Genomic DNA, 27,342 nt, shown 5'->3' with positions numbered 1-27,342 from the left:
GGTCACTATACATCAATGCCATGAATGAATTTATGTTGATCAGTGGAATATTATCATATCTGACTGCTTCAAAATCATATCCATCTTAGAAAATCCAGTTGTAGCCATCATTTTTTCTTTCTTGAGACGATTCTACTGTTTACATGTTTGGAGTGCCTTTCTTATTGTTGCCCCAATATTCTCAATTTCTACTACTTTTAAAGACGTTCTTATTCAAATAATAGAAATTTATTTGTAAACCCTACATTCTCCCTCATGAATATCCCTATCATTTCTGTTTAGATGCTTTGTTTTATAGCATATCTTCATGTTTTCTCTGTAAACCTTTTTGTTGCATAACTAAGATTGAAATGGAGGTTGTCAACATATTAAGTTTCTTAGATCATGGGTGTTGTCAGATGCCGCTCTTTCCTTTCTCTTTTGCTCTCTAGGTTTTAGGCAATATTGTAACAAGAATAAAGTCTGTTATATAATCTGTTACGTCTCAGCAACATATAGCGCATTTCTGTGTTGCTGTCTTGGAATGGTCTGCCAGATGCCTCTCTCGAAATTCTTACACAGAGTGTCATTCTATAAACCGTGAACCTTCTGCTCCAGTGGAACTTCTCATTGCCTCTAAAAATAACTTTTGTGGATTCATATTCACTCCCATTCACCCTGAATGCCTGTCCCTTAATGGCATCCTTCGAGACCAAACTTCATTCCTATGTTTCCTATGGGATGTTCTCTGATTATCCCTATTCTTTCATGCCCCAATCTAATGTTAGAGCATTTTTCATTTCTCAGATAGCATGCACAACTCAGTTGTTGCTGTATTCTATGTGCTTCTGCAGTGTCTTCATAACTATGTTATAGGTTCACATATGAGGCTGTATAAAATGATAGTTGTGAGTCACCTTGAGCAAATTACTTAACCCCTTTGAGCTTCCATATCCTCATTGGTAAAAGGGGTTATAAGTTTGCTATGGAGTTGTCATGATAAATACGTGAAATGCTTAGGTATTTGGCCCATATCAGACACCAGGTAAATATTCATTGAATTGAAGGTGTTATGGTTTAGATGTGAGGTGTCTCCCAGAAGCTTACGTGTGAGACATATAAGAAGGTTCAGAGGAAAAATGATTGGGTTGTGAGAGTCTTAACTCAATCAGTGAATTAATCCCCTGATAGGGATGAACTGAGTGGTAACTGAAGTGGTAGGGTGTGGCTGGAGGAGGTGGGAATTGGGGCATGACTTTGGGTGTATATTTGTTTCTGGGGCATGGACTCTCTCTCTGCTTCCTGATCACCACGTAAGGTGCCTCCCTCTTCTGCCACACTCTTCTGCCATGATGTCCTGCTTCATCTCAAGCCCTGAGGAATGGAGCCTTCTGTCTATGGATTGAGACCTCTGAAACCGTGAGCCCTAAAATAAACTTTTCCTCCTGTACAATTGTTCTGGTCGGGTCATTTAGGCACAGCAGTGAAAAAGCTGACTAAAATAGGAGGAAGAGTTAATGTATATTTCTTGGTAACTCAATGTGCAGAACACAGTGATTTTTTTCAAGTTAAGAGTTCAATAAAGCATTTGTGTATGTGTTAATAGGATGAAAACATGCAACTCTTTACCACCCCTGAGACAATTGCATGACCCGTTTCTATGCATCCTAATAGAAATCAATTTTCTAACTATTCACAACTTCTTTTCATGTCTGCAGATGCTAGATCCAAAGAAGTATTGAAATAAAATTTTCAATACCCAGAGAGGCAAGAGGAGGCTGCGGGGCAGGATGGAAGGGGAAGGGCAGCAGAGAGTGGGTTTCAGGCTGAGTGCATTCTCTTTAGTCTGACCTAGCTCATGACCTGGCAGGCAGCCAGGGTACAAGTTTTCTGCCTAATATGGAATATATTATATTTTAGGACTAAGAGCAAGCATTACTTTCTTTATGTCAGCTATGGGTAATGATCCTGAACCCAAAGCACCTGTGTTCTAGATCTTTGTACCTGGCTTTATCACTACATGTTTGTTGTTTGTAAGTGAATGTAACATAATTTTAAACACACTGAGGGGTGGTTTTATTCCCATCTTATATGCTCTTTGCATTTAGTGCTGTTATTAATATAATGGATACAATTGTGTGTCTTACGTCAAATAAGATAATGTTTGAGGATGCAATTTTTAAAGTATAAAGTAGGAAAACAAGTTATTATTGTTTTACGTACATTAGGATTCTTCTCATGGGAATTTATATTCAAGTTTGGAGATTTTTAAGTATCATGAGAGAAATGGGCAGTTTAAATGTGGTCCAGTGAAAATTCTCAGTGATCAATTTGTATAAATAAGAATTACTGTCCAAATAAATATATATGAATACAGAAATTGGGAGAAGCATTTCATGGAATGAATCAACCTACCCAGACATTATTTTAAGTTATGAAAACTTGTACATTTAATTGATTTTTGCTATTGAGACAAACATGCAGGGACCTAGAAGTAAGGACAAAGAGAAACTCTTCCACTTCTAGCCTCTTCTATTTCCATGTCCTCTGGTGAGCCATTTCACCTCTTTGTGGTCAACTTCCTTGTCTGTAAGCTGAAGGGTTGGGCTAAGTATTTCTATGACCTTTACTGATTTAAAACATGAGAATTTGCTTATTTTCATGCAAGGAGCATACTTGCTCATTTAGGCTGCATGTGTTTTGATAAAGAAGCAAAACCATTGTTGCGATTGAAGCCCAAGGGCTGAGTGACAAAATGATTCCCCTTGTAACATAATCTTCTGACAGACTGACAGCGACTTTCGTTGAGAGTCTGTTGGTAATGTCTGTTTACCTTCTGGATTCCTGAACCTGCATTTATTGTGAGAAAGTGGCTTCTGACTTCCTTCCTTATGCCCTCTCCTGCAGATGAACCAGCCAACTGCAGTTCTCTCCCGTATCATCAGTTAATGCTCTTGTCTGAGCTGTAGCATTTTTCCACAGACCAAGGAGCTGGGGTTTTGTGATGTGTTGATGCTTCTGTTTGGGCTTCGCTAGACTGTGTTAGGCCACTGAAGGTGGCTAGGTGAAGAGACAGATATCCCAATTTGATCATTTAATCTTATTAGAAAGGAAACAAGAAAGCTTTATTTTCAAGATACAAGAAAATCTTTTTGGGTTTCATTACAATGCCCATGAAAATTTTATAGAGGTTAAATTTAAGTCCTAAATCTTTTTAGATAATATAATTATCTTACAATGGCTTTGACTAAATTATTGCTGTATTTACTTGATATTTATCTTAAAATTTTGAAAACTACTATCACGTTGTCCCACAAATATTTGAACCACATAAACCAACAGTGAATATGTTTTTACCTCTTTGAAATTTTAGTATTTAGATAAGTGAAAAAAAGTCTTATTTTAATTTCACTTTCTTTTTTTTAATTTATTTTTATTGTAAACAAATGGTATACATGTTGTTTCTGTTTGTACATGAAATAAAGACATGCCATTCATGTAATCATATATCTACACAGGGTAATGGTGTTTGATTCATTCTGTTATTTTTTCCTTCCCCCCACCCCTCCAATCCCTCTTTTCCCTCTATGCAGTCCCTCCTTCCCCATTCTTGCCCCCCTCCCACCCTCCATTATGTGTCATCATCTGCTTATCAGTGAGATCATTCATCCTTTGGTTTTTTGAGATTGGCTTATCTCACTTAGCATGATATTCTCCAATTTGAGCCATTTGCCTGCAAATGCCATAATTTTATCATTCTTTATGGCTGAGTAATATTCCATTGCATATATATACCACAGTTTCTTTATCCATTCATCAATTGAAGGACATCTACGTTGGTTCCACAGTCTGGCTATTGTGAATTGAGCAGCTCTGAACATTGATGTGGCTGTATCTCTGTAGTATGCTGATTTTAAGTCCTTTGGGTATAGGCCAAGGAGTGGGATAGCTGGGTCAAATGGTGGTTCCATTCCAAGCTTTCTGGGGAATCTCCACAGTGCTTTCCAGAGTGGCTGCACTAATTTGCAGCTCCTCCAGCAATGTATGAGTGTACCTTTTCCCCACATCCTCGCCAACACCTATTATTGCTTGTATTCTTGATAATCGTCATTCTAATTGGGGTGAGATGGAATCTTAGGGTAGTTTTGATTTGCATTTCTCTTATTACTAGAGATGTTGAACATTTTTTCATATATCTGTTGATTGCTTGTACATCTTCTTCTGTGAAGTGTCTGTTCATTTCCTTAAATCATTTGTTGATTGGATTATTTGTATTCTTGTTGTAGAATTTTTTGAGTTCTTTATATATTCTGGAAATTAGTGCTCTATCTGAGGTATGAGTGGCAAAGATTTTCTCCCACTCTGTAGGTTCTCTCTTCACATTACTGATAGATTCCTTTGCTGAGAGAAAGCCTTTCAGTTTGAATCTATCTCAGTTATTGATTCTTGCTTTTATTTCTTGTGCTATGGGAGTCCTGTTAATGAAGTCTGATCCTAAGCCGACATCTTGAAGATTTGGACCTACTTTTTCTTCTAAAAGATGAAGGGTCCCTGGTCTGATTCTGAAATCCTTGATCCATTTTGGGTTGAGTTTTGTGCAGGGTGAGAGATAGGGGTTTAAGTTTCATTCTGCTGCATATGGATTTCCAGTTTTCCCAGCACCATTTGTTGAAGAGGCTATCTTTTCCATTGCATATTTTTGGCACCTTTGTCTAGTATTAGAAAATTGTATTTATTTGGGTTTGTGTCCATGTCCTCTATTCTGTACCATTGATCTACGTGTCTATTTTGGTGCCAATACCATGCTGTTTTTTTACTATTGCTTTGTAGTATAGTTGAAGTTCTGGTATTGCGATACCCCCTGTTTCATTCTTCCTGCTAAGGATTGCTTTAGCTATTCTGGGTTTCTTATTCTTCCAGATGAATTTCATGATTGCTTGCTCTATTTCTGTAAGGTATGTCATTGGGGTTTTAATTGGAATTGCATTGAATCTGTATAGCACTTTTGGTAGTATGGACATTTTGACAATATTAATTCTGCCTATCCAAGAACATGGGAGATGTTTCCATCTTCTAAGGTCTTCCTCAATTTCTTTCTTCAATGTTTTGTAGTTTTCATTGTAGAGATCTTTTACCTCTTTGGTTAGATTGATTCCCAAGTATTTTATTTTTTTTGAGGCTATTGCAAATGGAGTTGTTTTCCTCATTTCCCTTTCAGATGTTTCATCACTTATGTATAAAAATGCTTTAGTTTTATGTGTGTTGATTTTATAACTTCTATTTTGCTGAATTCATTGATGAGGTGTAGAAGTTTTCTGGAGGAGGTTTTTGGATCCTCTAAATATAGAATCATGTCATCAGCAAATAGTGACAGCTTAAGTTCCTCTTTTCCTATTTGTAACCCTTTAATTTCTTTAGTTTGTCTAATTTCTCTGGCTAGAATTTCCAGAACAATGTTGAATAGAAGTGGTGAAGGAGGACATCCCTGTCTTGTTCCTGTTTTTAAAGGGAATGGTTTCAGTTTTTCTCCATTAAGAATGATGTTGGCCATGGGCTTAGCATAAATAGCCTTTACAATGTTCAGTTATGTTCCTACTATCTCTATTTTTTCTAGTGTTTTGAGCATGAAAGGGTGTTGTATTTTGTCAAATGCTTTTTCTGCATCAATTGAAATAACCATATGATTCTTATCCTTAAGTCTATTGACATGATGGATTATGTTTATTGATTTACCAATGTTGAACCATCCTTGCATTCCAGGGATGAACCCCACTTGATCGTGGTGCACAATTTTCTTAGTATGTTTTTGGATACGGTTTGCCAATATTTTGTTAAGGATCTTTGCATCTATATTCATCAAGGATATTGGTCTAAAATTTTCTTTCCTTGATGTGTCTTTTCCTGGTTTGGGTATGAGGGTGATATTAGCTTCATAGAATGAGTTCGGTAGGGTACCTTCCTTTTCTATTTCCTGGAATACTTTGAGAAGTATTGGAATGAGTTCTTCTTTGAAGGTCTTGTAGAACTCTGCTGAGAATCCATCTGGTCCTGGGCTTTTCTTGGATGGTAGATTTTTAATGGGCTTCTTTTATTTCATTGCTTGATATTGATCTGTTTAAAGTGTGTATGTCCTCCTGGTTCAGTTTGGGAGGAGCATATGTCTGTAGAAATTTGTCAATGTCTTTGGTAGTTTCTATTTTGTTGGAATACAGATTTTCAAAGTAGTTTCTCATTATGTTCTGTATCTCAGTGGTGTCTGTCGTGACATTTCCTTTTTATCATGAATTTTAGTAATTTGAGTTTTCTCTCTCCTTCTCTTTGTTAGTGTGGCTAAGGGTTTGTCTATTTTGTTTACTTTCTCAAAGAACCAACATTTTGTTTTGTCAATTTTTTGAATTGTTTCTTTTGTTTCAATTTCATTGATTTCAGCTCTGATTTTAATTATTTCCTGTCTTCTACTACTTTTGGTGTTATTCTGTTCTTCTTTTTCTAGGGCTTTGAGCTGTAAGGTTAGGTCATTTAGTTGTTGACTTTTCCTTCTTTTCTTAAATGCGCTCCATGCAATGAATTTTCCTCTTAGTACCCCTTTCATAGTGTCCCAGAGATTTTGATATGTTGTATCATCGTTCTAGTTGACCTCTAAGACTTTTTTAATCTCCTCCCTGATGTTTTCTGTTATCCATGTTTCATTCAATAGCATATTATTTAGTCTCCAAGTGTTGGAGTAATTTCCCTTTTTTATTTTGTCATTGATTTCTACTCTCAGTCCATTATGATCTGATAGAACACAAGACAGTATCTTGATTTTTTTGCATTTCCTAAGGGCTGCTTTGTGGCATAACACATGGTCTATTTTCGAGAAGGTTCCATGTGCTGCTGAGAAGAAAGTGAATCCACTCATTGATGGATGGAATATTCTATATATGTCTATTAAGTCTAGGTTTTTGATTGTGTTGTTGAGTTCTATGGTTTCTTTGTTTGGTTTTTGTTTGGAAGATCTATCTAGTGGTGACAGTGGTGTGTTAAAGTCACCCAGAATTATTGTGTTGTGGTCTATGTGATTCTTGAAATTGAGAAGGTTTTGTTTGATGTATAGGGATGCACCATTGTTTGGGGCATAAATATTTACTATTGTTATGTCTTCCTGATTTATGGTTCCCTTAAGCAATATGAAATGTCCTTCTTTATCCCCTCTGACTAACTTTGGTTTGAAGTCCACTTTATCTGATATAAGGATGGAAACCCCTGCTTTTTTACTGAGTCCATGTGCGTGGTAGGTTTTTTCCCCATCCTTTCACCTCTAGTCTTTGGATGTCTTTTTCTATGAGATGAGTCTCTTGCAGGCAGCATATTGTTAAGTCTTTCTTTTTAATCCGTTTTGCCAGTCTATGTCTTTTGATTGACTACTTTAGGCCATTAACGTTCAGGGTTATTATTGAGAAATGATTTGTATTCCCAGTCATTTGGCTTATTTGTGGTTTTTAAGTTGGCTTGGTTTCACCTTTGAGTGGGTTTTTCTCTAAGGTAGTTCCTCCCTTTGCTGACCTACATTGTTGTTTTTCATTTCCTCCTCATGGAATATTTTGCTGAGAACATTCTGTAGCTTTGGCTTTCTATTTGTAAATTCTTTTAACTTTTGTTTATCATGGAAGGATTTATTTCATATTCAAATCTGAAAGTTAGTTTTGCTGGTTATAGGATTCTTGGTTGGCAACCATGTTCTTTCAGAGCTTGAAATATGTTGTTCCAGGCCCTTCTAGCTTTTAGAGTCTGAGAAGTTGGCTGTTATCCGTATTGGTTTCCCCTATATGTAATCTGATTCTTTTCTCTCACGGCCTTCAAAATCCTATCTTTATTTTGAAAGTTAGGCATTTTCATTATAATGTGCCTTGGTGTGGATCTGTTGTGATTCTGTGCATTTGGTGTTCTATAAACCTCTTGTATTTGATTTTCCATTTCATTCTTCAGGTTTGGGAAATTTTCTGATATTATTTCATTGAATTAGGTTGTTCATTCCTTTGGTTTGTATCTCTGTGCCTTCCTCAATCCCAATAATTCTTAAATTTGGTCTTTTCATGATTTCCCATAGTTCTTGGAGATTCTGTTCATGATTTCTTAGTATCTTCTCTGTTTGGGAGACTTTATTTTCAAGATTAGATGTTTTGTCTTCATTGTCTGAGGTTCTGTCTTCCAAGTGGTCTAGTGTTTTAGTGATGCTTTCCATTGAGTTTTTTATTTGGTTTATTGTCTCCTTCATTTCAAGGATTTTCGTTTGGTTTTTTTTGAGAATCTCTATGTTTATCGAAACGATCTTTTGCTTCCTGCAGTTGCTCTTTCTGCTTATTGGTATTATCATTCATTGCCTGCATTTGCTCTCTTATCTTGTCCTTTGCTTCACGAATCATATTAATCATGTATAATCTGAAGTCCTTTACTGACATTTCTTCTACCATACTGTCATTGGATTCTATTAATATAGAATCTAGATTTGTTTGGATCATTTTCTTCCCTTGTTTTTTCATGTTGTTCATGTATCTTCCTCTCTAGCAGTGCAGATCTGGGGTATTGCAGATTCCCCCCATAGGCTTATAGTGGCCCTATAGGTTTCCAAAACCTTTTCTTTAAGGGGAGATCAATATTAGCAGTGCCAATTCAGACACTATGCAATCTTAGACCAATAAACCCCTATGAGGACATTAACAATATTGTCATAATAAACAGAATGAGTTCAAATATTATCTTCAGTGTAACAAACAGATTTGCAATAAGGTCTGCAGTTTCTAATGGAGGACAAAGAGGATGCACAGAAATGTAGGATGTATCTGTTAATGGGATAAGAAAAGAATATACAGAAGTTCTAGATAATAGAAAGGGTGAGAGTATAATCAAAAGAAATTAGATGTTAGCATGCAAAAAAGGAGAAAGAGACTCTGAGGGAACAGGTATACAAAAGGGAAAAGAGAGCAATAAAAGTAAAGAAATAAAAACTTAAAATTGCCCAATAAGGAGAAAAAAGAAAATCTACGGTATAGCAGTTATATAGTATTCAAACCTCCCATCCTTCAGTAGCCTGATGCCTGAGAGGTATCTGACAATGAGCTTGAAGTCTCCAGCAGGCATCTCAGGATGGGATTTGCCCCACCTAAAGATTGGAACCTCCCTCTAGCCCGCCATCTTGGATCTCCCCTAATTTCACTTTCTTGATAATTAATGAGATTGGTGACTTTTTTATATGCTTATGACCCCACTTATTGTTGAGTTTAAATTACTTGTTTATACCTTTGTCCATTTCTCTACTGGTCAATTACAACTAATGCTCTTATTGTTAAGTTAAATATCTAAAACTATCCTAACTACTAAAGATACATCATTGAACAGCAAGTTATAAAGAGGTGTTATGATGGCATTTATCCTCTAAGAGGAATAAAAAATATAAAATATTGAGTAGGTGTATTGAGATAAAAGCAAGAGGTAAGATTGGGATTTATTGAGAGGCTACTTAAAGATAACTGATAAGAAGTTTTTTCAGAGAAGGTGGTATTTATGCTGAGATATGATTGACCAGACTATCTGATAGAAGAGCATCTTTCTGGCGACAGGTAGCACAGAAGCATGAATGAGTTTGGGGTATTCTAGGAAGAGAACAACAGCCATGAGACTGAAGCAGGTGAGGGAGGGGATGTTAGTATATGTCTAATAAGTGATTTCTACAATGAGGAAAAGATGAAGTTGAAGAGGTCGGAAGGCTCAGCCCATGTTTAGCCTGGTTGCCTAGGGGAAGGAGTTTCAATCTCATTCCAAGCATGTTGGAAAGCAATTGGAGCTCTCTGTCATGGAGTAACACACTCTGGTTTACACCTTAATAGAAAACTCAGGTTGCTAGGTGTTAAATGAATTGCTGGGGACAAGAATGTAAGCAAGGAGTCTAATTGGGGAGGCTAAAGTCGTTGCTTAGGTAAGAATGGCCAGCTCAGATTCCCTTTATCTGTCTGGTGCGCTAACCTCTCAGCTACTATTTGAGTATGTTTCTATCAATACTAGCTACCTGCTTCCTGGGATCTAGACTTCCTCTCCCCTTGGGTGAAGTTTAGTCAATGGCCATCACATACAACACAGCCCCCTTGCTCAAAGGTGGGAGTAACTCTGGGGTTTGATGTGCTCTAGCGCCTCCCCCTGGGACCAGCTAGAAGCTCATGTTCAGCTGAGAAAATCTTCCTGCATAGCTCTTCCCTCCTGTGCTTCCCTACTTCTCTTGATTCTGTTCTCCTCAATAAATTACTTGAGTAAGAATCTTCAACTCAGTTTCTGTTTTTCGAGAACATACTAAGACATGGTTTAGGGTGGCAGAGGTTTGAAGCAAATAGGAGAGAATGAATTAGGAGTTTTTCAGAGACTGGAATGTGAGAAAAACACAGAAATTAAATCAGCTCCTACATTTTATTATTGCATAATTTGGTGGACAAAGATACTATTTACTAATAGGACCTATATGGAAGGAGCATATTTGCAAGATGGATAAGGAAAATTTTTCTTTGGATATGGTGTTTGAGATGTCTATGAATGACTACAACAGACGGGCAAATGAAGAGTCCAGTCTTTTGTTCCAGAGGACAATTTAGTCTGAAGTTCTGTCTACATGGGACTCAACAGTGGAGTTAGATGACAAACATAATTGAGGGGAATAACTGGGGTGAGAGCATAGAAGAAGAGAGAAACTTCCATGGGACTGGGTCCTTGCCTGACAATATTTACAGTTTGAGCAGAGGAGAAAAATCAAGCAAATACACTCAAGAGTGTTCAGTAAGTGGTGAGGAAACCAGGAGAAGATTGTGTCTCTTTAACCAAGAGAAGTGTTTGCCTCGCAAGCACAAGGCCCTGGGTTCAATCCCCAGTACCGCAAAAAAAAAACCCAAAAAAACAAAAAAAACAACAAAACTTTAACCAAGAGAACAAATCATTTCAAGGGGGTGTAGTCCTGAATGTAGCTTAAATGATTGATGACAGTGGAGACAGAACAAATCAGGAGAGGTGGCAACAGGGAGCTTTTCAGTGGTCCTGGCAACAGAGTTTGACAAGAGAAGATTCTGGGATGATTGGAATACATATGTCTGAACTATTAAGATTATACATTAAATGTTTGCAAAATTTTGTATATCAATTATACTTCAGTTATGAAAATACAGAAAAAGGGAGAATGGGAGATAAAGAAGCAAAAACCCTGGCCTAGGCAACTATGGCAGCCGGGTAAGTACTAATGCAAGTGGAACATTGAGTCCAGAGATTTTTTTTTTTTTAATGGACACTATTAGGAGGGAGAAAGTGATTATCCAAGAGAGGGAACAAAGCAGAAGGAAACTCTTGAGCAGATGACAAGTGATGGGAGCTAGTGTCTTTGAGCATGTGTTAACTCTTATCCTCAAGCACTTCAAATTTACACCAGGAAAAATGTCAGGGTATATAAGAGTAAAGGTGTATAAATGTTGCAGATGACTGAATTAGTTTTTGTCTCACTGTTTCTTCTTGGACTAGGAAATGAGGATGACCCCTGAGGTGGGATGGTGATGGAGTCTGCTAGGTTAGAAAATTTAAAGAGAGAAGAGTAAGGACAGAATAATCATATTAGAAACTAAGAAAATTTATTTACAGGGTGGTATTGTATAATTTCCTTCTACTATGGAGAACCACTTTTGGAATGTGTGCTCAGGAATTTTAAATAAAACCAGTCAATAAGGTTGTGAATTTATTCCAGCTGGGTTTAAGTGATCAGGCATAGCTGTGGACAGGGGGCTGGTTGGGGTTAACTAGGGTTAGGGTTTCATCAGGAAAATACAACTGAGCTAAGAATTTGAAAGGAAGTGATGATGAAGATAGGCTATAAGGTCGAAGCCAGCCTAAGAGGGGAAATGGGAAGAAAAATTGGTTCATGGATTTCAAGTTTTTATGAGGTTGAACAAATTGCTGTGGTGGGGGTAGTGGAATACATGAGCTCGAGTGATAAGGGGATGCAAACGGAGACGGGGATGCTTGGCATCCACATTTAGAGATGTTGTAGACATCTATCATAATAAGGTCAGAAGCATGGCCATGAAAGTAGGTGGGTTACAGAAAATATCAAGGACGGAGACTGAGGGACTGTGAGGATATTGTATTGGGTGCATCATCCACACAAGTATTGATGTCCCCAAACCCAGGACAGTGGAAGGGATATAGAAGGCCCTAAGGTGAAGGATAAATCATCAGCGACGAGAGAAAGGGAGAGATGGTGAAGTGTGATATTTGTTTTACCTCATTGATTTCTGAGTTCTTAGTCTTTTAAAGTACATTTTATTATGAGAATGTTATAACATAAAAATACAAATATCAGGTGCAAATCTACCATCCTTCCATCCTTTCAGCAGAGGATGGTGGATGTTGACTAAACAGGGCAACGGTTTCTGGTCTGCTTACCTCTGGCCTAGCCAGGTGTCCCTTAGCTTCATGGACATCTTGAGTGTCTACCGCTTCACCTGGCAGCCAGCTGAAGCCAGTTGACCTCCCTACCCCAATGTGCTGCTGCCTCCCACGCAGTTAAAATCTGGGACAAACACAATTAATCATGACTGTAAAACAGGGCAGCAGTCCTTTATTTCACAAAACTTGTTTCATTGTGGATGCCTAGTTCAGGTAATTTCTCGTCCCAATCATAGAATTGATTGACCACATTTGATTACTCCTTTTGATCGACCCAGATCTTCCTTCAGTTCCAGTTACATTCGAATTTATTTGGCAAATCTGTCCTCTCCCTTCCCAGCAACTAAAGAGTCCTTATTTCAAGTTTGCAAGTGCTGTTCCTACAACGGTAGCCTTGAACATCTGCTGATTGTTTTTGGACAGGGAATTACGGGGAGAGCGGAATGGATGCTTTCAAAGAGTTGGCTGCCCAGGAAGGCCTCTGCATCGCGCATTCAGACAAGATCTACAGCAATGCGGGCGAGAAGAGCTTTGACCGACTCTTGCGCAAGCTCCGAGAGCGGCTTCCCAAGGCCAGAGTGGTGGTGTGCTTCTGCGAGGGCATGACCGTGCGCGGCCTCCTAAGCGCCATGCGGCGCCTTGGTGTTGTGGGCGAGTTCTCACTCATTGGGAGGTAAGTCTGTCTGACTGGCTTTCTCTCTCTCTCTCTCTCACTCTCTCACTCTGTCTCTCTCTCTATCTATATATATCCCTCTGTCACTCCCCCCCCCCCCCCACGCACATACACACAGACTTTGGCACAAGTATGACAGCTTTCTGTTGAATTTCTTGATTCCAAAATGGGTAAGGTGTGCAGGGCTAAACAGAACATCCGTTTGGGGTTTCCTTGAGGGTAGGGCTACTGGCTTCTGTCTTCCTGAGAGCCGAGAACAGCACAATCAATAATGAGCTGATGAGATTCTTTCAGAAAAAAAGATGGGGAGTTGTTGGCTGGATGTGTCTCGTCCTGGAGAATCATTCTTTCCATTTGCTTCCTCTACCTCCCAATCAAACGCTTATGTTTTCCTACTTTCTAAGCATAGGCATCATAGTGGGATATTGGTGGGAGGAGGGCAGCAGTGAACATAGAAAACATATATTCAGATTTGAAATTTAACTAAGTGAAGACATGAAGCTGAACTTTGGAACTGGGTAATATAATCTGTCACACTTATGGAGTGGCTAATTGTGATGTTTTTGGCACGTGCTTTCTGGAATCGCATGGTAGGTTACAAAGTTTCTGCTCTCTTCCTAGATCATATGTACTTGTGTGGGGACAGGTTTTCAGTATCATTATATTTTTCCTAGAGTTTTGGACCTATCAGGTATCTTGTTGGCTTTGTCATCTTCTAATATTACATACAAGAATACTCACATTTTTCAAGAAACCCACTGAGTCTACCTGAATGAAAGTCTCCAATGATCCTCAACACTTCCACGGTTATCTTCTTGTTCAGATCTCTGTGTCCCCACTTATCTTCTCTACTGGCTAGAGTACAATGATGTTGTGCCTCCTGAAGAACCTCAACCCCTACCAACTTCTCTTGGAAGCTGGGTAGGAGTTGTGAGCACCTTCTCAATGGACTTTCCCCTTGGGTCCTGAACTTGTGATAATGACTATGATGGTAGCAAGACTAACCTCATCATCATCTGGAATTAGAGGCATATCACACTTCAGAGACTTTAGAGAAGAAGCTAGGGTAGAAATACAAACACATGAACAAAGAAACAAGGAGTTGCTCTCCAGGAATGAAGAGATGTTGAGGCCAGGTCAAACTAGAATTCAAGGTTAAGAAAATGTTGAATTTGGATAAGATTGGCACACTAGCATCAACAATCAATCTGGCTTCTTCTACATGATGCAATTGTGGGAAGCCATTGAAAATGATCATAAGAAAGCAGGTCCTTTGAGAAGGAGCACTTGAAGAAGGAGTAATACTTCTTTAGGAGTGAAAAGGATGTAATCAGCATCGTTGAAGTGTTACTTGGAATAGTGTTCTTAATATATGTGCTAGGACAGATGGTGCACAGATATTCAGTCCTTTCCACTGCTTTTGTGAAAGGACTGTTTTTATGAAGTGTGCTTATTTTAAAAATTTCTTCTTTTATAATTTTAAAAACAACAATAGCCTCTTTTGCAGAATTTATGCTCTTTAATACTCTCAGGGGCTATCTACCTTAGTTCTAGAGGTCTTGAGGAGATGTGGCAAATGTATGAACTTTGGGGTGTATAGAATGCTCAATTATGAAATACAGTTATATAGAATGCTTCGGTGTAACTGGAGGATGAAGGATTCATTTCATCATCATTATTTAAAAACTAGTGAAGGATAAGAATGGCCCTTAAGCCCCTCTGACTCTTGCTTACCTGCCAATTGTAAGGCATTTGGGCTCATGCGAGTCTTTTTGAGATTCTCACATGTACTCGCTCATGAAGAGGTCAGCCACATGTGATGCTGACTTCTACTCCTCTTCTTGTCTGTCTCACCTCTGCTAGGATCTACCTACAAATTCTAGGGAACTGTTGTCAGAGTGAACAGGTGAGCTTCCAAGTACACTGTTCCCTGTACCCATGGTTACTGCCATTGATGTATAGATTCTCTGACATGCCAAAGCTGTACACACTCTCCCACAGTGAGGGCAAATGTCTCTCTCTTTGTGGGTTATTTTCCATAAAGTCTATCCAAGTGTGCTGGATCTCCTCCCATATCTTGGAAGAGTTGAAGAGAACACCCTTTTTATATATTTTTTTCACTTCTTTCTCCCTTCTCTAAGCTCCTGACATGAGTTGATAGGGACCTGAGCTGGGGAATAAAGTCCAAGCCCAGTAGCAGCACCATGAATACTTAGAATTAACCTTCCCTTCAGGTGATTGATTAGCTCTTTTTCAGGGGTGAGATTATCCTAAATGTTGCTCTGTCACTCATGCCAGTGGACTTGTTCCCCTGTTTCAGCTGATATGTCCTGTATTGTTCCAGTTCAAACACAAGCTGCAACTTCCTGATACCTTAGTAATGCTGTCACATTTAAAAGGGATTTTCCTACCAAAAGATGAACTCCTTTAGGGTTAGGAGCCAATGTTTATCTTCCTTCATAATAGATAGCTTGGTTCTTGTTGCTGCCAGATTCACAAGAGGCTAATGTATAGGTGGTGATGGAACTCTGTTCACACAGGTGAAGATTAGTAGTAAGTTCTTGTGTAGATGGCAATATATATGTTTATATATATGTTAAATTTCCAGTGGAACTTAACCCAGGAATGCTTTACCACTGAGCTACATCCCCAGTTCTTTTTATTTTTTATTTTGAGACAGGGTCTCACTAAGGTGCTTAGGGCCTCCTTAAGTTTCTGAGACTGGCCTTGAACTTGTGATCCTCCTGCCTCAGCCTCCCGAGTCACTGGAATTACAGGCATGCACCACCACACCTGGCAACAAAAGACACTTTGTTTAATAATTAGAAATTCTTGAATGAAAACTTGCATGTCCTTTTTCATGATTCTTATTTTTGCTTGGACTTTATATCCAAGGTATCAGTAACAATTGTCACTGCCAGGAAAACATATCCAGACTTTGACAGCTTATCATCACTTTCGCTGCTTCTATTCTAGTCCAAGTCACAAGGAGTTCTCACCTGGCTTGTTGAAATAACCACCTCATTGACAACCCCTGCCCCAAACTGACTATTCTTTTTTTAAATTTTATTTTATTGGTTCTTCTTAGTTATCATGACAGTAGAATCCATTTTGATAAAATTACACAAGCATAGGATAAATCTTATTCTAATTAGGACCCCGTTCTTGTGAGTGGGCACAAAGGTGGGGCTCACTTAGGTAATTTCATATGTGTACATAGGAAAATTGTGTATTCCACTGTCTTTCCTATTACTATCCCAACTCCCTTCCTTTCATGGCTATCTATTCTTACCATAGAATGAACCCATTATAGTAAATATAAAAAGTGCTCTTTTAAAAATTTCAGTCAAGTGATAGTACTCTTTACCTTTCACACTCAATACCTTAACATGGTTTCCAATTTCCAAATTGTTTACAAAGGTCATTCGTTCTATATTAACTGAGTTACTTCAATAGATGCTCCTTGACTTAAGAATGGGGTTACATCTCAAAAATTCCAGTATAAGGTAAAAAAAAATATCACAAGTTGAAAGTACATTGAATGCACCTAACCTGCCAAACACCACGGCGGCAGAGTGTGCTGTAGATTAGTGTTGGTTGTTCACCCTTGGTACTCTGCTGCCGGCTGGGAACTGGGCTCATGCTGATGCCTAGCATCACAAGAGAGTTATTGTCCCACACAAAGCTAACCTGAGAAGAGGTCAAAGTTCTACATTCAAAGTATAGTTACTGCTGAATGTGTCACTTTTTCACCCATCATAAAATCAAAAGTTTGATGAGCCATTGTAAATTGGGGACTGTTCCTAATGGAATAGTAAACCACAATGGGAGAAAAGCAGAATTTTAACAAAGGAAGTTCTCAGATATGATTAAACATTCTCTATTTAATGAACATTTATGATATTAGCCATAATGATATAGTGATGCAGCTGCTGCAGACATCTGTTAAGGATGTGCTGTATGCCAGGCACTATGCTAAGCGTTTAATGTATATTAACTCATAAAATTAGCACAAGCATGTGACGAAAAGGTATCAATACCATTCTCATTTTGATGTATGGAGAAGTCAAGCGACTTGTCAAGCAGTGCTACAGAGCCTGAACTGGGATTTGAACTTCAGCACTGAGACTTCAGAGAATCTGTGCTGCTAATTTGTAAGTTTTACTGCATGTCAAACTGTTAGTATTTTGTTTAAGAGATGTTGGTATTAAGTTTCCTTTCAATTTGCTCTTCCTTCCAGACATTTATTTCATTGTTTAGATTCATGTTTTTAACTGAAATATCTATATCCTATGAGGAATTTATTTTCCATTTCCAATTATCCTCTATTTCTTTGAATCCAATTTATTTCTCTTCTGGTATTAAATATTTTAGATGATGATTCCATAAAGGTGACATTTAGTTTAATTTTTTTAAAAGTTTTTTTTTTCTATCTTAACATGAGACTCCACAATAGCTTTCTTTTTGTACACCATCCTTTATCTATGGAACTGCACTTATGTAGAAGGTAATTTGGAATAGATGAATGGTAGTTCTCTGAAATTCTAAATTATAACTATTACAATCCTAATGGGGAACTGATGGAGCTGTTCTAATTCTTGTATTCTTTTACTTGAAGAAAGTAAAAAATATAATTTATGTGCATGAACACATAATAATAGCTCCTATTTGTTGAGAGCTTGGTATGTACCAGGCCTTTAATCTGTGAAGTTTGCATTCCTAACAACCCTAAAAGCTTGGTTTGTAGGGTAGAGAAGTCAAACAATCACCCATAATTTTTAAATTTAATAAGTGGTAGAGAAGACTTGAACTCACTATGACATCACATCACCACATAGGTTGGTAAGTACTGAACTGCAACCTCCTCAAAGCTGGGAAGAAGGTTTTATAGAAAGATGTTTCCCAAGTTAACTATGGTTTGACTTATGACTTTTCTTTATTTTTATTTTTATTTATTCATTTTTTCATCATTTATTTATTTACTTATTTATTTTTTACAGACTGCATTTTGATTCATTGTACACAAATGGGGCACATCATTTCATCTCTATGGTTGTGCACAATATAGATTCATACTATTGGTATAATCATACATGTACATAGAGTAATGAGAGAAGAATGGAGGACCTTTAGATTATGTAGAAGGAAATGAGGGACGGGATATGAAAAATGGTGAAATGAGATTTATGACTTTTCAAAAATCACAGTGGTGTGAAAGTGATATGCAATCAGTGGAAACCATACTTTGAATTTTGATCTTGGGAAAATAATGTGCAATCCAGTGCTCTTTCATAATGTGGGGCAGAGGTAATAAGCCACAGCTCCCAGATAGTCATGTGATAATGAAAGCAAACAACCAAAGTCTACAAGGCACTGTGTTGCTGAACTTTAACATTCAGTAGGTTAGGTATTAATATAGTTTGGATCTTCAATGTTCCCCCTAATGTCCGTGCATTAAAGCATTTGTCCCCAGGGCAGTCCTATCAGGAGGTGGTGGAACCTTTGAGAAGTAGGGCCTTGTGGCCCTTGTGGTCCTTAGGTCCTTACAGGATGGCCCCTAAAAGGAACTCTGAAATCTTCCTCACTGCCTTTTGCTTCCTGGTGAGGTTTTGCTCTGCCACACTCTCTGCTCCCCCCATGATGTACTGCTTCTCCACAGGCCCCTATCAATGAGACCAACTAGAACCTCAGAAACTGTGACTTGTACTAAACCTTTTCTCTTTATAAGTTGATTAACTGAGGGATTCATTATAATGACAGAAATCTAACACAGGCATATTAAACTCATTTATAACTGAACAATGTTTTCAACTTATAATGGGTTAATCAGAACATAACCCAATTGTAAGTTGAAGAGCTTCTGTAGTTAACTTACTTCCTCATTGTACCTAGTGTGGTGTTTTGGCATTGGAACTATCCATTAACTCTGTCAGAAAGATTGGAGAATAGAGGAGGTGGCCTCATGTGTGATCACTGATTTCCCTTTTATATATTACCTAGTTTGGTAAAGGTTGATGTTCTCCAATTAGCTCCTGGTTCGAGAATTATCTATAAAATTGGAACTTATATTTGCCTACCTTTTAGGTTCTATGTGCCTATTCACAAGGTGCTTGCTTGCCTGGGAAATCATAGCTGAACCTCATTGGTAGGTTCTTTGTGGGGATGTCAGACCTCTAAAGACATGCTCTGAGGGTAAGAAAGAGTCTCCTGGTTTTAGTTCTACGCATACTGTTGGTAACCTGGATATCTGCCCTGAGTTTTCTTTTGGGAAGAACATACAGTGAATTTACATTCTATCTTGTTAGGGATCTCTGATTAGCCATACTATACTAGGTATAGAATGCTTATTTATATGTATTTTTAATCCCTTTTATTGGTTTATAACTACATCTAATTTCTTTACATCTATTTCTCCAAAATAAACATTCAATAAAAACAATGAAGTTAATATTTGTTTCATCCTCTCTCTCTAGCACATCCTGGTCAATGAAATTATATGTTCCTTTCATTTCAAATGTTTTGTCTCTCATCTCTGCCATTCTTTGATTTCCTCATCTACTAGACCAACTTCCCATCATCTGTCACCACAGAGAAATACCACAGCCTACCTTTTATCTAAAATTTGATCCAAGAAAATACAAACAAGCATGCTTTTAAGTTGAATACACAACAAACACATTAGACACAAATTCAGAAGAAAATAATTGGAATGGAGTAATTATATTCTTTGGAGAGAAGTCTATAGTTTGATTTTAAAGCAACTGAAAATCTTACTTTTTGACTGTGTCATTTTAAAAAATTCTTTCTCTTTCAGAACCTAAACACACATTTGGAAAAATGACCTCAATACCCTTGAAATACAAGGTGATATATATATATACCATGGTGTTATGTTTCCATATGGCTTTTTTAATGAAAAATGAATTACTTCAGATTTCATTTTTCCATTATGGGAAAAAATCGAAAGTTTTCAGCCTTTAGGCAAAATTGCAGAGGTTAAGGGTTTTAAAGTAAATGTGGACTTTCAATGAAGCATGACATTTCCAAATATGGATTATAATCAGGAGGCCAGACAGACCCTTGAGCATTTTCTGATGTGTAATTGTCACAGCTTACAGATACATAACCTGGCCTCCTCTCTGCTACCAAGGGTGGAAAATGATCACAAATTTGTTAATAGTCTGTCCTTTCCTTGAAACACTCCTGCTTGAAGGCAGATTAATGAAAGTTCTGTAGAAGATTACTCCTCTAGAAAAGACTCTGTGAAATGTGTTCTAGGATTGGAAAGGGAATTTAGTTTTGAGTATCCTGGAGAATCAACCTTATTTGTAAGAAATTGGTATTTTGAGCATAGATCTCAGACACAGAAATGCTCAAGATTTCTACAATAATTGGAGAGGCTGGTTTGCAGTCTAATTTTAAGTTATTTAACCCTTTTGTTATGTCAACACCGATTCCCATGTTTCAGATAATAGACACCTGAAAGGCTCCCTTCCCCTGGTTTCTGCTCAGGGTCTTAAAAAAGCTGAAGGAAAGGGGTTTGGATGCCTTCCATATGTAGAAGGCGCTGCTTCATTGGAGTGGATTTAAAAAGGAAGACATTTTAAGAGTTCGTTTTGTCTTGGTGGCTGGTCGGAAACAACAGAGGATTTATCTTAGTATCTTTTTGTTGTCCCTTTGACAGTCTCTTCCCTCACTGGCTGCACATGACAATCAGCAGGGATACTTGAAAATAAGACCCTGGACCTCATTCCAAGCCCTCAGTTAAATTTATTGGTGATGACTTTGGATTGTGTTAAAAATGAAAATTTAAAAATAATTTTTCCTTTTTATTGGTTCTTTTCAGTTATACATGGTATCAGGATTCATTCTGACATCATTATGAAAGCACGGAATATAATTTGCTGTAATTCAGCTCCTGGACGTCCCCTCTTCCCCTTTCCCTCCTCTCCTTCCCTTTTCCTTCCCTCTACTCTACTGATCTGTTTGCCTTTTTCTTTCCTTTTCTCTTCTTTCCTTTTCTGTTTTTGGTTAACGTCTCGTGGACCTACATGGTAGTGAGATTCACTGTGGTGTGTTCATATACTCACACAGGAGAGCTAGGTCAGATTCATTCCACTGTTCTTCCCTCCTTCTTCCCCTTCCATTCCCATCATCCAGTCCCCTGGTCTTCCTTCCATTTTAATGGAATTTCCCTTCCCCATTTTTTCCTTTTCTCTCTTCCCCACCCCTACCTTGTTTTGGACTATGAGAGAAAAACTTTGACTTTCTGAATCTGACTTATTTCATTTAGTTCCATTCATTTATGAGAAAAATACCATAATTTCATTCTTTTCTTGTGTGTGTGGTGAGTAAGTCTTCAGAAACATTATCCTCTGATGCTGAGATCGGTATACTCAGCTGGCACTCACTAGAAAGGACTTGCTTAAAGGATATTCGAACAGGAAGACAAAAATGAATTTTAACTCTGCTGCCTGTCCCTCCTTTCATTTGAGCTATTTTTTGTTTCTTGAAACTTATTTCTCTTCAGGATTTTGGTTTTAAAGTACAGATATTTCTGGGAGTAATAAATAATAGTAGTAATAATAAACACTTTGCAACTTTGATTCTGCCCTGTGTTTCTATCTTCTGCTGTCCAGTGTGACCAAACTGATCTGTCCCCTGAAGCCATGTTCCAGTTTTCAGACTAATCAAGATGCACTAAACATGTAGTAGGGTTAGCTTTGGCCATCTCTGATTCTTAGGGTTTTCTGCATGAATGAAGATAAATATCTCTCTTGCTAATTACCAGAATTGGAATATGAAGGATGACTTGCTCCTGAAGTTGTTCCCTGTCTGCAACTGCTTGTCTACCTATCTATCATAAAACAGGGAAGATTTTAAAAAATCTTTAGCTTTTTGGGCTCCACCTCCCTCAGGTGCTAATACAATATGACTGGAGAGGGACTGAAGACTTTACATGTATGTTTCAAATCAGTTTCATTGAAAGTCACCAATTTTAGGTGTATTGTTGGCTGAGTTTTTTCAACTCAACGTAGTGATGTAAGTACCGCAACGATCATGGGATGGTACAACGCATCTCTGCAAAACACTCTCCAGTGCTCCTTAACAGTCTTTCCTCCCAAGTCCCTGAAAAGTCGAAACTACTGATCTACTTTCTATCATTAGACTTTTGCCTTTTCTAGAATTTCATGTAGAGGGGGTCCTGAAGAATGTAATGCTTTGTGTCTGATTTTTATTTTCAACTGTGTTTTCAATTACTTTTGAGACTCACTCATGCTGTTATGTGTATCGCTAGTTTCCTCCTTATTTCTGGGTAGTATTCCAGTGGTGTGGATATGCCTGATTTGCTTATCCATTCACATTTTTTCTTTTTCTTTTTGGTGGTGCTGGGGATTGAACCCAAGGCCTGGTGCTTGTGAGGCAAGCACTCTACCAACTGAGCTATCTCCCCAGCCCATCCATTCACATTTTGAGGGCATTTAGGTTGTTTCCAGTTTGACTATTCTGAGTATGCCCCTATGAACATGTACAAGTCTTGTGTGGACTTACATTTTCAATTCTCTTTAGGACATATCTAGAGGTAAGATTGTGGGTCATAAATGTTTATGTTTAACTTTGTAAGTTACTTTATAACAAACTGCTAAGTGTTTTCCAAAGTGTCTGTACAATTTTGCAGTTCCACCAGCAATGTATGAAAGTTCCAAATCCTCCACATCTTCACCAAAATAGTATTGTCAGTCTTTTTACTTTTAGCTGTTCTAGTGGGTGTATAGTGGCATCTCTTTGTGGTTTTAATTTGCATTTTCCTAATGACTAATAGCATTGAGTACTTTTATGTACTTATTTGCCATTTTAATATTTTTTTGGTGAAATATCTTGTAACATTTATATTCATTTTGTTATTGAGTTGTTTGTTTTACTGTTTTAGAGTTGTAAAAGTTGTTTAGAATTTCTGAATAAAAACCATTTGATACATATATCTATAGCAAATATTTTCTTTGTATGCATCTGAAATTTTAATTTTATATTAATGTCTCTGGAAGAAGATGAAACCTTTCTAATTTTGACAAGGTATAGCTGTCAAATTCTTCTTTTATGGTTTTGTATGTGACTCCAAGGTCACAAAATTTTCTAGAAGTTTTATAATCTTTGCCCTTTTACTGAGTATAATATTCATTTGAATTTAATTTTTTGTATGTGTTGAGGGAGTTTTTTTCTTATGTTATCCAGTTATTCCAGAACATTTCATTGGAAGGACTGTTATTTCCCTATGGAAATAACTTGTTATTTTGTTGAAAACAATTGAAAATTATATGTCTATATATTTCCTATTCTTGCCTAGAGATCACTGCCAGTCATGGACAATTTGACTCATTTCTTGATTTTTAAATTTCTGAGGAATTTATATATACACATATATAAAATAATATATGTGTATATATAATATTATAATAATATAATATAAAATATATTTTTTAAATGACAAGTGTATTTGTGTGTGTATAATTTTCTATTCCCCTTCCTTATTTTAAGTTAACTGAAACTTTTAGCATTCTGTTTTATCTCTATTTGTGGTTTCCTAGGTATGATTCATTATTTCATTTTACCTAGTGTCCATTTCCCAAGAATGTTACCCTACATCATTTAGTGTAAGAGCTTTATAACAGTATGCTTTCATTTATCCCTCCTGTTCTGTGACTGTATTTATACTATATATTTTACTCCTATTTTATTATTAAACTCTAAATACATTGTTATTTTTGCTTGAATGCTTATCTGTTTAAGGTGTCAAAAATGAAAAAAAATCTCCTATAATTTCCCTCATAAATACTATTTTGACCCTCTTCATTTCTTTGTGGAGATCCATATTATCATCTGGATTATTTTCTTTCTGCCTGAAGACTTTTAATTTTGCTTGTAGAATACTTTATTTTGAACTGAAACAAATTCTCTCCATATTCCTATTATTAGGAAATGTTTCTATTTTATATTAGTTTGTAAATGTTTCCCTGCTATAGAATTATGTGCAGATAGTTGTTTTATAGTCTCAATACTATGGAGCTACTACTCACTTGCATTTTCACTTGCATAACCTATGATGAGAAATCTGCTGTGATTTTTACCTTTGTTCCTCTGACATGTGTAATTTTATCTGATTGCTTTTAAGCATTTTTTAATCACTATTATTCTGTAATTTGATTATAATAAGACTTAATCTGACTTTCCTTTATTTATGTTGTGATTTTTAAAACACTTTTTAGGTGAGTTTATACTTTTAAAAAAAAATCAAATGTGTAAAATGGTCATCATTTACTTGAGTATTATTTCTATCTTTGAAGAACTTTTCTTCCTGAGACTTCAATCATATGTATGCTTAAAATCTTGATGTTTTATACAGGGAAATTATCCAAATTTTTTTTCACTTTTTCCCCCTCTTTTCTTCATTTTCAACAATTTCATTTACTGTAACTGAATACACTGGTCATGTCTTTTGCAGTGTCTAATGTACTTTTGATCCCATTATGTGTATTCTTTATTTTGGATGTGGTATTTTCATCTCTAAAAATTATATCTGTGGTCTTTGCTTACTTTTTTTTCCTTTAAACATGGTCATGTTTTTCTCTACTTTTTAGAATACTTAGGACACATTTAGAATAGCTGTTTAAATATCCTTGTCTGTCTTACCACAACAAACTTTCCATTGCAGTTTATGAAAGGATGAGTTTCATAAACTCAGTTTATGTGAAAGTTTTGTGTAAGTTCCAAGATTTGTTTGGTCTATATCTTCTATTGAGTTTTTCTCCAGCTTTGGGTAGTTTCTTTTTTATACTTTTTTCTTTTTTGTATTGGAGATTGAACCCAGGAGGGCCTAACCACTGAGCAACATCCCCAGCCCTTTATATTTTTTAAATTTTGAGACAGGATCTTGCTAATTTGCTTGGGGCCTCGCTAAGTTGCTGAGGCTGGCTTTGAACTCTCAATCCTCCTGCCTCAGCCTCCTGAGCAGCTAGGATTACAGTAGTGGTAGTTTCTTCTCACATTTGTACATGTCACAATTTAGGCAAAGACTTGAGGTATCTTTACAGATCTTCCTTTTTATTAGTACATTATATTATACATAATAGTGGGGCTCAGTTTGATATAATAATACAAGATGAAATATAATTTGTTCTACTTCAGTCTCCAGTACATCCCTTTTTTCTTCCTTCTTCCTCCCTCTAATCTACTGGTCTTCCTTCCATTTATTTATAGTTATCTTTTAATTAGTGCTTTTTAGATACAAATCAAGGCAAACTTCACTGTGGTACCTTCATATATGCACATAGCATAGTTTGTCAATTCCGTTCCACCATTCCTCTTTCCTCATCCCTCCTCCCTCAATCTAGATTTCCCCTCCCCACTGTGTTTTTTTCTTCTTCTTTTGACTTGGCTTCCATGTGTAAGAGAAAACATCTGACCTTGACTTTCGGAGTCTGGCTTATTTCACTTAGCGTAATGTTCTCCAGTTCTATCCATTTGCCCACAGGTGCCATAATTTCATTTTACTTGAGGGCTGAGTAAAACTACACTGTGAAATATACCACATTTTCTTTATCCATTCCTCTGTCGGCAGGCACCTGGGCTGTTCCCTAACTTGACTACTGTGAGTTATGCTGCTATGAACATTGATTCAGCTGCTTCATAGCAGTATGCTGATATTAATTCTTTTGGATTAATACTGAGGAGTGGGATAACTAGGTCATATAGTGGTTCCATTTTTAGAGTTTTGAGGAATCTCCATACTACTACCTGAAGTTGTTGTACTCATTTTCAGTCCCACCAACGAGGTATGAATGCACCTTTTCCCCCACAACTTTGCCAGAATTTATTATTATTTGTGTTCTTGATAATTGCCCTTCTGCCTGGTTTGAGATGAAATTTCAATGTACTTTTGATTTATATTTCCCTGATTGCTAGGGAAGTTGATCATTTCTTATATAATTTTTGACCATGTGTATTTCTTGTTTTGAGAAGTTCCTGTTTATATTTTTGCCCATTTATTCATTGGGTGTTAAGTTTTTTGTGTTCTTTATAGATTCCGGATGTTAATTCCTTGTTGGAGGAGCAGCTTCTGTAGGCTCTTTCTTCATGTTCTTAATCATTTCTTTTGCTGTGCAGACACTTTAATTTCATGCCATCCTATTTATTGATTCTTGGTTTTATTTCTTGTGTACTTTAGGAGCCTTGTTAAGGAAGTTAGTGCTTGTGCCATTAATATGTCCGAGTGTTGACCCTATGTTTTCTTCTAGCAGTTGCAAAGTTTTCAGTCTAATTCCTAGGTCTTTGATCTACTTCGAGTTGACTTTTATGCAAGTGAAAGATAAGGATTAAGTGTCATTCATCTACATATGAATATCCAGTTTTCCTAGCAGCATTTGTTTAAAAAGGCCTTTTCCCCTCCAGCATATATATGTTTGGCATCGATGTCAAGATTCAGATGAATGTATCTGTGTGGATTTGTCTGTCTTCTATTCCGTTCCATTGGTCGTCATGTCTATTTTGGTGCCAATACAAAGCATTTTGTTACTATAGCTCTCTAATATAATTTTGAAGTCCAGTTCTGTGATGCCTCCAGCATCACTCCTCTTTCTCAGGATTGATTTGGCTATTCTTCTAAATTTACTTTAGGACTATTTTTTTTTCTAGTTTTAAGAAGAAGGATATTGGTATTTTGATGGGGATTGCATTGAATCTCTATAATGCTATTGATAAGATGGATATTTTGACAGTATTAATTCTGCTTATACAAAAACATGGTAGATCTTTCCATCATCCAAGGCCTTCAGTTTCTTTCTTCAGTGTTGTATAGTTTTCATTGTAGAGGTCTTTCACCTCCTTCAATAGATTAATTGCCAAGTATTTTATTTTTTGAGATTTTTCTAATGGGATATTTTCCTGATTCCTTTTATAGCCGATTAACTATTGGAGTATAAGAAAGCAATTGATTTAGGTGTGTTGATCTTGTATCCTGATACTTTGCTAATTTTTTTTTAATTAACTCTAAAAACCTTCTGGTGGAGGTTTTATTTACTTCTTTATTTTTTTGGATCTTTTCAATATGAGATCATATCTTCAGCAAACCGAGATAATCTGACCTCTTATTTTCCTACTTTTATCTCTTTAATATTGTTCTCCTAATTGCTTCAAGTAGAGTTTCAAAAACTTCATGGAGTAGGAGGGTTAAGAGCTGACATTTT

The 27,342-nt window shown here is 36.9% G+C and overlaps 1 protein-coding gene across 8 annotated transcripts in view; it reads left to right on the top strand.

The window, feature by feature from the left end:
- Positions 1–27,342, top strand: part of Grm1 (glutamate metabotropic receptor 1) — a 405,374-nt gene that overhangs the window by 115,852 nt on the left and 262,180 nt on the right. For all 8 annotated transcript variants that reach the window (XM_047559634.1, XM_047559635.1, XM_047559636.1 and 5 more), the window contains one exon: positions 12,853–13,102. In XM_047559634.1, coding sequence (XP_047415590.1) covers positions 12,853–13,102 — 250 coding nt within the window. The remainder of the gene's footprint in view (positions 1–12,852; positions 13,103–27,342) is intronic.

The sequence above is a fragment of the Sciurus carolinensis genome, chromosome 7, assembly GCF_902686445.1.
Source record: "Sciurus carolinensis chromosome 7, mSciCar1.2, whole genome shotgun sequence".
Classification (NCBI taxonomy): domain Eukaryota; kingdom Metazoa; phylum Chordata; class Mammalia; order Rodentia; family Sciuridae; genus Sciurus; species Sciurus carolinensis.
Note: the sequence above shows the minus strand (reverse complement) of the source record. Positions and strands in the feature narration are given on the sequence as shown.